General features: G+C 19.7%; 4 protein-coding genes across 4 annotated transcripts; 3 read left to right on the forward strand and 1 right to left on the reverse strand.

The window, feature by feature from the left end:
• The first annotated feature begins 49 nt into the window (after positions 1-49).
• Positions 50-1614, forward strand: LOC107997895 (uncharacterized). The gene is made up of 5 exons (XM_062075333.1): positions 50-212; positions 301-417; positions 605-709; positions 791-870; positions 1364-1614. The coding sequence occupies exons 1-5, from the start codon at positions 155-157 to the stop codon at positions 1496-1498; spliced, it is 495 nt and encodes a 164-aa protein (XP_061931317.1). The 5' UTR covers positions 50-154; the 3' UTR covers positions 1499-1614.
• An 872-nt stretch (positions 1615-2486) lies between these two features.
• On the forward strand, positions 2487-8130 carry LOC107997892 (dnaJ homolog dnj-5). Its single transcript, XM_017056825.2, has 6 exons — positions 2487-2815; positions 3186-4720; positions 4814-5255; positions 5422-5637; positions 5718-5947; positions 6034-8130. The coding sequence occupies exons 2-6, from the start codon at positions 3198-3200 to the stop codon at positions 6158-6160; spliced, it is 2538 nt and encodes an 845-aa protein (XP_016912314.1). The 5' UTR covers positions 2487-2815; positions 3186-3197; the 3' UTR covers positions 6161-8130.
• A 905-nt stretch (positions 8131-9035) lies between these two features.
• LOC107997891 (DNA polymerase epsilon subunit 4) lies at positions 9036-10710 on the reverse strand. The gene is made up of 3 exons (XM_062075334.1): positions 10577-10710; positions 9613-9942; positions 9036-9239 (listed from the first exon to the last, which is right to left on the reverse strand). The coding sequence occupies exons 2-3, from the start codon at positions 9865-9867 to the stop codon at positions 9099-9101; spliced, it is 396 nt and encodes a 131-aa protein (XP_061931318.1). The 5' UTR covers positions 9868-9942; positions 10577-10710; the 3' UTR covers positions 9036-9098.
• LOC107997854 (ubiquitin thioesterase otubain-like) lies at positions 10597-12297 on the forward strand. Its single transcript, XM_017056753.3, has 5 exons — positions 10597-10739; positions 10806-10858; positions 11158-11457; positions 11556-11756; positions 11902-12297. Exons 1-5 carry the CDS (start codon positions 10697-10699, stop codon positions 12097-12099), a joined length of 795 nt encoding a protein of 264 aa, XP_016912242.1. The 5' UTR covers positions 10597-10696; the 3' UTR covers positions 12100-12297.
• Positions 12298-12378: the final 81 nt, after the last annotated feature.

The following is a 12378-nucleotide window of genomic DNA, read 5'->3' on the forward strand; positions in this document are numbered from 1 at the left end:
TTATTCTTTATCTAGTTCAATATGATACTATACAATAAATATCTGATAGCTGATACATCACTATGATAATGCCTAATTTTATCAGATAAGCTCTATAAATTGTTAAAAGTGAAATAAAATGAAAAGTTTAAAGTAAAATACTGAATACATCAAAATGATGAAAATTTATTTTTGTGTATTTTTAATTATTTATGAAGGATATTTATTATCAGGTAATGATATTTGAAATAATTAATTATTTCAATTCTATAAAAGAATTAGAAAAAAATAGTAAAATGATATTTATAATATATTTTGTAGTTAATGGACAAAACTGCTTTGAATATACATGGATAGCGCCAGTATTTGAAAATTCTGATAAATATAATTGTTCATCAATCAAAAATAACCCTTGCATTTCTCCCACAATTCATACAGGTAAAATTGTTTTTTTATATAATAGGTTTTTTTTAAACCTAAATTTTATATAAAATAATAATAATAATAATATATTTTTATTTATATAATAATACTTATTTCAAATTTATATATTAATTTATATATATTTTTAATTAACTATTATATATAACAATACCATATATAATAATTGTTAATTTTATTTTAGAAAAACCACCAGATGTAAATGAATTGTGGGAAACAAAACAAAAATTATGTTCTGTAATATCTGGCAATGTTTGTATAAAATATACTTTTTACTTTGATAACAACAGTAAGTATATTATAGTTCTATAAAAATTTGTAAAATTAAAAAATACTTTATAATACTTTATAAAGATAAAAATAATTGCAGTTGTTAATACAACATCGTTTTGTGGAAAAGTAATAGAAGATAATGTAATAGCTATCACATCAGGATGTTACGAACAAAAAGTAAGTAATTTTAAATCTATTATTTTATTATATATAAAATATATATAATTATAAATAATATAATTTGTCTAAAAAAATAAGTGACACAACTATAAAATTACAAACTTTTACATTAATAGTATCATTAATCTAAGAAATATTTAATTTGTAATTTAATTTGATATAATAATTACATATATAATTAACTTTATTTTTCTTTTAGCAATTTAATAATTTTTTAGCTACAATATTATAATAATAATTTATTATATTAATAATATTTAAACATATTTTTTACAATTAATACAATTTAAAAATAATTATATTTTATTTTTAATATCATTATCTTTTTTATTATTTCATGGTAATTATAATAAAATGATATTAGTTTTTTTTAAAAATAACACTTTTAAAGTTATGTAATTGTTACTCTAGATTACCGCAATAATATAACAACTTTTGTCTAAATTTATTTTATTTTATATAAAATTTTTATATACTAATATTTTTGTAGATTAATGGTTACGTACTTGAAATGTGTGCTTGTGAAGCTAGAAAAGGAAGACCTTGTAACACATCAGTAACAATAAAATATTCTATTATTTTAGTAAACACAATGTTATTACTTATATTTATAAGGTTAATTTAATTTTTGTAAATTATTATAATATATATTTATATATTATTATAAATTTTTATTATAACAATTTATATATATATATACATATATATATATATATTATAATAAATATCATTATATTTGAATTTTTAATATTATTTTTATATTCTTTGTAAGCATTTATAATAAAACTGAAGATACATGAATAAAATTTTGTAATTTATCAGTAATTTGAAGTAATTTTTCTGTACAAAGGTAATTATTTTTTTTGTCGATTTTCGATTAATAATCAATATTTGAAATTTATTAGAATCAATTTCTAAGATAACATAAATTTTATAGACAAGAAAAAAATAAAAAATTAATTAATTTACGACTTTGCTATATTGTAGCTTGTATTGTATAGGATGTTAAATTCAAAACTATAATATACCTTAATTTTTAATGTAATATATATATATATATATATATATATATTTTATATTCTTAATTTTATTATGTATTTCTAAAATAACAATTAAATATAATATATAATTTGAATGTTTTGATTCGAGATATTAATAGCAATAGATTTAAATTTTATAATAGAATATTTATTCTATTTGTAACTTTATATTGAAATTTAATTTCAATTTCAACTATTATTAACCTTATTTTAAGCCAAATCAGTAGCATTAAGAAAATAGTAAAGAAGAAATTATATTATTTTATATCTCAAGACATGAATGTTGAAAAAAATGCATTGAATGTTAGATCTATATTATATTTTGTCTATGTATAAAGTCAATAAATATTAAATAAGATTATATAGTTATTTATAACTTTATAATCGATTGCAGATTAAAAAATAATATTGATAACTTATATTTTAATAATAAATATTATGATTATTTCTTAATAAAATTTATGTAGTAAAATAACATAGTAAAAATAAAGTATTAAAATTATAAAATTATTATTTAATTATGAATTATTATTTAATTATTTTCAGCGAAATAAATAACGAAATATAATATAAAAGTAAAAATTTCTTAATAAAAATTATTTTCAGATTCTATATATCGAAGCCATAACGATTCAATAATTGAACATATCCGTTTATCTAGGAACTTTTCGTAACAATATTATATACATGGTTGTATGTATACAGAAAGAGAACTATTTATATGATCCGTTTATGAATCTGCTGGTAGTGCGGACCACGAAATACAGTGACTGATTTTGTATTAACCGCATGGTATATACTTTAAAATTGTATATGTCACTTGCATATAATATTTTGTTTGCAATATGTTAAGAAACCATTTATTTTGAGTATAATATAAATGGATATACTTGCCAACAAATGTAAGCATTATATCGTTATATTTTAATACGATTTTACGAAACAAAAACTTTTAGCTTTAGGTTATTGAACTATTTAAAATCATTTCATTTGATTATTAATAATTTAAATTAAATTTGTTTTATTTTCCTTTTGATATTTTTGTCTTATTGTATATATTTCTTCCTTTGTATGCAATCTACAAACGATTTTAAATTATTCATTTTTATCTTTTTTTTTTAAAAAAGAAAAATAATTCAATTTATCACAGAATAATTTTCTTTTGACAAAATAAAGAAACTTTATAATAGAATAATTTTTGCTACAATATTTTATTTTTTTTTTACTATGTATGCATATATTTCAAATAATGTTTTCTTTTTTTTTTTAAAGAAACATCACAATATGGCAGAACAACAACAGTCACCTTCTGGCTTTAAACGTATGTCTTTAGATAAAATCATCGAAGCTATGACTTCAGACTTAGAAAGTTCTAATGGTCATTACGTTCAATTTGGTGTAAATCCACAGCAGACTACATCTCATAATTGGGGAAATTATTCTTCAAATCAAACAAGACATTATATTTCTAGTCAATCTCCTCATTCTAATTTACCCACAATGCAATCCATGTCTCCAATGGGTGCTCCTCTTTATATGCAAGATATATCTAATTATGATTCTCCAACAGATTCAATTTATTTTCCATCCCAAACAGGGGTAAATCATTTAGGTATAAATGAAAATAATGATTTAATTGGTACTATAGATGTTGGAGGAGGCAATTATATTAATGTGATTTATGGAAATGCTTCACAAATCATGGCAGAACAATGTCAGCTATCAAATATGACATCTTACAGAAATCAAAATATGATTGATCGAGAATATGGTCTTTTTAATGATCAACATATAAATATACCACCTGAATTACCAACTCAAAATTTTAATGGAAAACAATTAATTGAAAATTTAGTTGGTAATTGGGTACCAAACCAATCTGGAACATATAGTCCTTTTGGTGGATCTTCAAATGTAACTTCAGTAGTACAATCAAATGTAGATATTAGAGATTCTGAAGAATTACCTAGAAATTCAACTGATTGTCAACACAAAAAACCTCGTGTTGTAGCAGAAGTAAAACCTATGCGGCCTTCTTATTCTGATGTTCTAACAAAATCTGCTCCAACACCTCCATCACCTTTAACAATTCAATCTATAAAACCTAAAACAGAATCTGTAAATAAAAAAATTTCTAATAAAAATTCAAAGAATAAATCTAAATCTACAACATTAAAGAGACAAAATTCATCTGGAAGTGATGATCATAATTCTCCAAAAATGCAAATACCACGAAAAATTCTAGAAAAAAATAATTCAAATCTTCCAAGACGTTGGGTATCATTAGATAATCTTGGTTCAACAAGTGAAACTCATGAAATAAATACTTTTGATAGATCAAATCAATTTGAAAAAAAAAAAGTTTCTAAAATGTCTAAAAAAATAGAAAAAGGAGAAACACTTAATAATTCAAAAATTCAAAATAATAATCCCAAATCTATTGGAAATATTCTTAAACGTCCTATTCAAATAAATAATAATTTAAATATAATAAATGCTTCCAGTCAAACTATTTCTCCTGAAAAAATAGAGAAAAATCAACAAATTGTAAATAAAATGAATAAAGAAGAAAAAAAAGCAACCAAAGAAAAAAACTCAAAACGTTTTCAGACTGAAAAAACACAACAAATCAAAAAAGCTCAAAGAAATCGGAGAAGAGAAAATAAAGAATCACCAGTCAAAGATTTGTATAAAAATTTAAATAAATATGCCAGTCATTGGATTAAAATTGGTTTAAAAATATTTCATTGGTTGCTACATTTAGTATCTGATGTAGTTAGTATGAGTGCTAATCTTATGATTTTACTGTAAGTAATGAAAAATATATTTTAATTCTGTATTTACTATTTAAATATATTTTACATAATTTAATAATCACATCATATATATTTACATTATAGTGCAAAATGTGGATGGTATCACACTATATTATATTTAAAATATTCATGGGTTTATATGGCTATAACATTTTCAAAAATTCGTATTTTAAATATTGTTGGTAAGCAATTGGATAACTGGTTTGGTAATAGTAAATTTGCATTTTGGCGTAAAATAAAAACTAAAAGTGAAGAAAAAGAAGAAAATAGTAATTGGATACATGGCGGTCTTGAAGCCAATATTGCGTTACCTAGTACAGGTGAAGAAGCTATGAAAAGATTATTAGCGTGTAAAGGAAAAGATCCTTATAGTATACTTGGTGTTACACCAACATGTTCAGATGATGATATTAAAAAGTATTATAAGAGACAGGCTTTTTTGGTTCATCCAGATAAAAATAATCAACCTGGTGCAGAAGAAGCATTCAAAATACTTGTACATGCATTTGACATAATTGGTGAACCGGTATTGCATATTTTTATATATATACATATATATATATATATATATTTATTATATATATTCCTAAAAAATTTATATTTTTATATATAATTTTTATTATTTTTATTATAATTTTGTTGTACTTTTAATATTTATATAATATTTATATTATACTTTTAATATTTTTTAGGAACGCAGACAAGCATTTGATCAAACTAGACAAGTTGAAGCAGCTTGGGGTGTATTAAGTGATTTACTTTCTCAACTTCATAGAAAGATGGAACAGGCAGCAAATACAATTAGATGTACAAATTGTGGTTTAAGGCATAAAAGAATTCCAACACAACGTCCTTGTTATGCAGCGCGATTTTGTGCTCAATGTAAAATACGTCATAGTGCAAAAGAAGTAATTATCAAAAATATATATATATCTATATATATAAATATATTGAATAATTCTTAAATTATTTTATATAAATTAACTAGGGAGATATCTGGGCAGAATCTCGTTTAATGGGTTTTCTTTGGCATTATTATGCCTGTATGGAAGGAGCAGTATATGATGTTACTGATTGGGCAGCTTGTCAAGCTGGTAATTTAAAACACCTAAGAGCAAATACACATAGTGTTCAGTATAGAATTGTCTTAGGTCAACGACCACCATCACAAACGCCCAATAATGGTAAAAGACGTCAACAAATAGATCCGAATACCAGGTACTGAAATTTTATTAAATTCAGAAATATTTTATGATTTTTGATAATATATAACACTATAATAAATAATTATTCACATTAAATAGTGAAGCAGACTTTGAAGACTTTTTAAATAATTTATACAATCATAGCAAGACCGGAAATTCAAGTCCACCAGATCAAAGTTCTTTTAGAGGGGACTGTAAGCGACGTAAAACTAAACGCAAGAAGTAAAAAATATGGCAAGTTACTTCCTAATCTTTTAGCATTCGTCATGTATAATTATACAGTAATATATATAGTACCATAATGAATTCTTATATTCTTTCCTTCATATAAATATAAATAATATTCATTAACTCTAGCACAATATTGAAATCATATTAGAATGAATTTAAAAAAGGAATATTTACATAATTTTTGTTACCAAAAATATTTTTTTATTTATTGCAATGAAAATTTATTTCTAACAAATGTATATACTTATACAAAAATACAATTGCAAATTACAATTTATTTAATAACTAGGTAACATTTGTTTAATGTTAAAAAAATTGTTTAAACAAATATTTTAATTATTAATTTATATATGAAATCAACTTATACTATCTTAGATTAATAAAATATACATATTTAATGTACGTTAAAATACAAAAAAATTGCAATCGTACTAAAATGTTAAGATGTATTGTGAATTAAAATTTCAAAAGTAAGGATTAATTTTTAATCCATATAAAATAATAATCCCATATACAAATCATTTTCACAATCATTATATTTATAAATATAGAATTTATCAATTCTAATTGTAGATTATATTAAGAAAAACAAAAATATATAAAAAATAATAATTTCAATTCTTATAAAAATATAAGTAATCTTTCAATTCAACTGAAATATAATACTCAAATATTATATTAATATTATATACCATTTTAATATAATATGCAAAATATAGTTACAGTAAGTTATTTCAATAATTTTTGAGAATTTAAAGAAACTAAAAGCAATGAAATGAATTTAAAATCTCTTTTAAATCACTTTGAATAATATGTTTATTTCATTTTCATAAACTATTATTAAGCTAATATTTATAAAACGACAACCATGTAATATAAATAAAAATAGAACAATTTTTTTTATTATAAATTCAACAAATTTTATATGCTTTAAGTTTTGTTTTTTATAATTAAATACACATGATTAATGTAATAAAATGTTTTATAGAAGTTAAAAATTTACATTATTTCATTTGTAAGAAAAATCAATTTGTTTAATGAAATATTTATGATAAAAATTACAAAATTTTAACATTTTTTGTTTTATTTTTATTATTAATGAAATAAATATTTAAAGAAAATCTTTTTAAATAATATAAAAGTTCAGGGATAAAAATATTATTAGGTGACAGATATTTATTAATATAATTTAAAATTAAAAATGTTTCTATTAAGAATATTTTTTTAACAATTTTGAATTTTGAAAATATAAGACTTTATTTCTAAAATCATTGTTTGATTTATTGATTTTTTATAAATATTGATTTTTATTATTTTTATTATTAAAAAAAATATTTTTATCATTTTTTAATATTGCTAAAGAAATTAGTAAAAAATACTCTGAAAAAAAACTAATATTAATTATAAATTATATAAATTAATATAAGTTAATATATTAATGTATATTCTGATCACCTGATTTCAAAATATTTTAAATAATATAATTTAATTATAAATTAGCTAATATATTATTGAATTTATAAATTCAATATAAAAAATATGCTATCTTATTATTAAATGTAATAATAATAAAATTTTATTAGTAGTACATATGTAGTATATATTCAAAATATTATTATATGTATGACAAATTAGCAAATTGATAAAAAATACTATATAAATGATAATTGATTTTACCTGATAAAATTAAAACAAGGATTATCTATTTAATTGATAAATTATCTCATTGATTTCATTTGATTTCATGATAAATGTTTATTTCAAGATAAAATCCAAAATAGAATATTTTTAAAATAGAATAAAATAACTTGTTGCTTATTTTAATTTTTTTTACTTTAATTTAATTTATTTAAATTTTATATTAATTTTACTATATGCGTACTAGTAGATATTAAATAAAATATTTTGTAATTTGTAATATTTTGTTTTGAAATATTTAATAAAAATTTGTTATTTGTAATAAAATTTTAGCAATCATATTTTTTATATTTTTTAATTTATGATTTTTAAGAAAGAATTTTTAAACAAAATTACAAATAGAAATGTTCATAATAATATATTTAACTAATTAATTGGCATGTATGAAATAAGACTGATTTTTTCTTTCTATGCTGTTTATAAGTATGTATTAGACAAAAATTTAAATACTCTTTTTCACATGAAGAATATTTTTTAATATTTTAAATAAGATAATTTAAATAATTTGATCTTTGTATTATACAAATTACAATAATTAAAATAAAAATTAAAAATAATTCCAATGTACAAATTTCATCTTACATCAAAGAAGATACATTATAAATAATCTAGAAATATTTAATAAAATAATGTGAAAATATTTTAAAAATATATTCATATGTATAATATTATAAATCTTATTTAAATATTTGTATAATAATAAAATTATGCAATTCTTTGTACATGCAAATGAAATTATATAATTGTATTAAATGAGTTTTACAATAAAATGAATGTTAAAATGCATCTTAAATGGATGTTAACATTTTAATATAAATATAATGAAAAACATTTCTGTTATGTGAAATAAATATGTTTAATTAATTAAATATTAAACTTATTAATAATAAATTTAATAAAATTTTAATTTATTTATATAAAAAACAAATGAATTTTATTATACTCATTATTATAGCCTTAATTTCTATAAATTATAAAATATAATATTATATATTTATCTTTCATTTTTTAATAATAAATTAAATTGTTTTATATTTTATATTTTTGTATTAAATATGGAAAATTTAAGCTATATTTACATATTTTATATGTATACATTTCTATTTTATATGTATATAATTTCTTTTCAATGCAATATTATATTATTGTTGAAAAAAAATAAAAAGATAATATTAATATTATAATATTATTATTATTATATTGAAACATAAAAAAGTTAAACATCTCATTAAATTTTAATCTAACATTCCTTCTAAAAACACAAGGGCATCAATATTATTAATTGCACTTTCTACATCTCTCTTTTGTATTGTCTTTTTTTTCATTTGTGCTGTATATTTATATGATTCTTTAGCAAGAGAATCAATAAAAAGTTCCTGTAATATAAGATAAAACATAATGATTAAGATATAAAATATTTATTATAAAAATTAATTCATTTAATAAATATTAAAATTAGATTAAAATAATAAAGCAAATATATAATATAAATATCAAAATATAGACTATACATTACATATTACAATTTTCATTTAATACAATATTATATATTATATGATATAATATAATATAATATAATTTGTTTAATTGTTTATAAAAATAATAAGTATAAATTAAATATAAATTGAAAAATAATTTTATTATATTTATAATTTAATTGTTAAAAGATGATTAATTATAAATTTTTTAATATTTTAAAATAGAAACAATATTATATTAATATTCCGTAAATAAATAAAATATAATTACCGTAGATTTTGTAATTAAGAAAACAGCCTCTTGATTAACCATATGTACTTCAGGATCCATTTTTATAATTGTTTTTATTCTACCTAATGGTAATTTTACTAATTTTTCTTTTTGTTCTTCATCGATACGAGCATTATTTTCAATTTCTTCTTGAGGATTTTCTTTTCCTGTACTACTAGTACTTTCATTTAATTCCTTGTCACTTATACTTCCTTCCTCTTCAAAATGTGCCATGATTATACATATTGATTTCATTTCAAAATTTCAACAGTTACAAAATTAATTTTAATAATAAAATTTCCAAATAATTTGATTATTGAATAACGTATACTAAAAATCATTTTGTTAGAGAAACAAATATTATTAATTTATTAATGTTTAAAATTATATTATTTATACTTTATTTATTTTTTTAAATTCCAAACTACTTAAAATAATATTATGCGTATAGAAATATAATACTTAAATTTTTAAGTTCTTGTAAGTTGTTGTGGTATTTTATATTAATATATATTCTTTTTAAAATTAAATATTATTAATTCAAATTAAATTAATTAACATTAAATAATATTTAAAAGTTATAAATTTCATAAGAATTTGAATAGTTAATTTTATTTTTCTTTTAGGTTATCATTATATATTCATATAATATATAATATATAATGATTCCAGAAGTTTTAATTTTTAATTATATCAAAGATAAAAAATTACATAATTTTATATTGTATATTATTTAATATTTGGCGGGTTATATTAATCTAGTGATAACATGATATTCTAGTGGCAGAATATAAAATTTTCAATATATTCTTTATTATGGTTTTAAAGAGAAAAGAATTTTTTTTTTTACGATTTTATTTTAATGAATTTAACCATAATATATAACATATAGAAGAAATTATTTAAAAATCTATTCTGTTAAAGAATTATGTACTATGCTATAACTATCAGGAGATATAGTTACCAATCTAAAACATTTTAATACAACGGTAGATGTCTTTTTAATTTCCACATGGACATTGGGCTTTTATTTACGACTGATAATTTGACAGTCGTTTCAAAATTTATGAAAACTTCTTGAAATATGGAAGAGAAATCTTGCAAAGAGCAATTAACAGAAAATACAGGTTCACAAATATAAATTAAAATTCAAAAGAATGAACATATAACTTATCATATTTGTTTTATTACAGATGTCAACCAAGATGAGTTGATTCTTCAACAACAAAGGCGAATCGAAATGGAGGTTAATATATATTATCATTGCTGTATAAATTTATTCTTTTTTACTTGATTATCAAGTAATATTTAAATTGAAAAATGATATATCTTTGTTTACAAGGTTTCAATAATTGTCATTAATTTTCGTTCTTATTTTTTGTTTTTTTGATTTTAAATCATTTGTTTATTTGATTATTTTACTATATCCTAGATTATATGTAATTAAAATATAATTATAATTCAAATATAAATATTGTAATTTAATATTTGATCTTTATTTCTTTATTTTATATTTATGAATGAAAATTTAAAATTATTTTCCAGATTTCTGAATCTATTGCTTTAGTTGGAGAGAAAGAATCTATAAAAAGTTTGGAACGTGAATATTCTGAAGATGAAGTATATTTATCAAAAGCTAAAGCATTAGGTCAAAAATATTCATATATTAGGAGAACTAGACCTGATGGAAATTGCTTTTTTAGAGCTTTTAGTTATGCATATCTTGAAAAGTTAATTGGAAATAAAGATGAATATGAAAAATTTCGAGAACTTGCATTAAAAAGTAAAGATAATTTGGTAGCATTAGGTTTTCCTCAATTTACAGTTGAAGATTTTCATGATACGGTAAATATGTATTGTTATAAATTATAAATAATAAATTTATGATGTTTTTTTATTTCTTCAAATTTACAGAAATAAATGTTTTATTTTTTGCATTATAGTTTATGGATGTAATTGATAAAGTAGGAGAAGATGCAGAGTCAAGTTATATTGAATTACATAAACTTTTCAATGAACAAGGTTGTTCTGATTATGTTGTTGTATATCTTAGATTAATTACTTCTGGTCAATTACGACGAGAAGCTGATTTTTATCAGCATTTTATTGAAGGAGAACGTACTGTTTCAGAATTTTGTCGTCAAGTGAGTATTATTGTATTGTTATTTATGATAAAAAAAAAAAAATGTATATAAGATATTATGATTAGTAAAATTTTCTGAGAAAATTTTAACATTTTGATTAATGTATCATTTACATCTTGATTAGTATTGATTAAATTATTTTTAGGAAGTAGAACCAATGTACAAAGAATCTGATCACATTCACATCATAGCTATGAGTACTGCTTTAGGAACTGGAGTACGTGTTCGTTATATGGATCGAGGTGCAGGAACTGAAGTAACAGCACATGATTTCCCTGAAGGTGCTACTCCTGCTGTTCATTTATTATATCGTCCTGGTCATTATGATATTCTATATCCTTGATAAATAATACATTAAACTTACAATTTTTTAAAAAAATCTCATGACAAAGATCAATTATTTAGCAAATTATATCTTATGTATGTAATTAAATCTTATAAAATTTTTGGAAGTTTGGTTAAATATATGTTATAATTGTAAGTAATTAATTTAAGTATTATAGAATATTCAATAAAATTATGAAATTTTATGTAAAAAAAATTGTTTCTTTTTAAATAATAAATTCTAATTGATCTTTATAATTTATATTGTATTATTTATAAGTTTATTATAAGTTTATTA

This window comes from Apis cerana, linkage group LG5 (genome assembly GCF_029169275.1).
Source record: "Apis cerana isolate GH-2021 linkage group LG5, AcerK_1.0, whole genome shotgun sequence".
NCBI lineage: Eukaryota > Metazoa > Arthropoda > Insecta > Hymenoptera > Apidae > Apis > Apis cerana.

Excerpts from the sequence above, each read along its gene's own strand:
- LOC107997895 (XM_062075333.1), top strand. The coding sequence starts at position 155 with ATGATGAAAATTTATTTTTGTGTATTTTTAATTATTTATGAAGGATAT. Across the intron at positions 418-604 it reads TTCTCCCACAATTCATACAG|AAAAACCACCAGATGTAAAT; the intron begins GTAAAATTGTTT and ends ATTTTATTTTAG. Across the intron at positions 871-1,363 it reads CAGGATGTTACGAACAAAAA|ATTAATGGTTACGTACTTGA; the intron begins GTAAGTAATTTT and ends ATATTTTTGTAG.
- LOC107997892 (XM_017056825.2), top strand. The coding sequence starts at position 3,198 with ATGGCAGAACAACAACAGTCACCTTCTGGCTTTAAACGTATGTCTTTA. Across the intron at positions 4,721-4,813 it reads GCTAATCTTATGATTTTACT|TGCAAAATGTGGATGGTATC; the intron begins GTAAGTAATGAA and ends TTTACATTATAG. Across the intron at positions 5,256-5,421 it reads TTGACATAATTGGTGAACCG|GAACGCAGACAAGCATTTGA; the intron begins GTATTGCATATT and ends AATATTTTTTAG.
- LOC107997891 (XM_062075334.1), bottom strand. The coding sequence starts at position 9,867 with ATGAAATCAATATGTATAATCATGGCACATTTTGAAGAGGAAGGAAGT. Across the intron at positions 9,240-9,612 it reads TCTTAATTACAAAATCTACG|GAACTTTTTATTGATTCTCT; the intron begins GTAATTATATTT and ends CTTATATTACAG.
- LOC107997854 (XM_017056753.3), top strand. The coding sequence starts at position 10,697 with ATGGAAGAGAAATCTTGCAAAGAGCAATTAACAGAAAATACAG. Across the intron at positions 10,740-10,805 it reads GCAATTAACAGAAAATACAG|ATGTCAACCAAGATGAGTTG; the intron begins GTTCACAAATAT and ends GTTTTATTACAG. Across the intron at positions 11,757-11,901 it reads TTTCAGAATTTTGTCGTCAA|GAAGTAGAACCAATGTACAA; the intron begins GTGAGTATTATT and ends AATTATTTTTAG.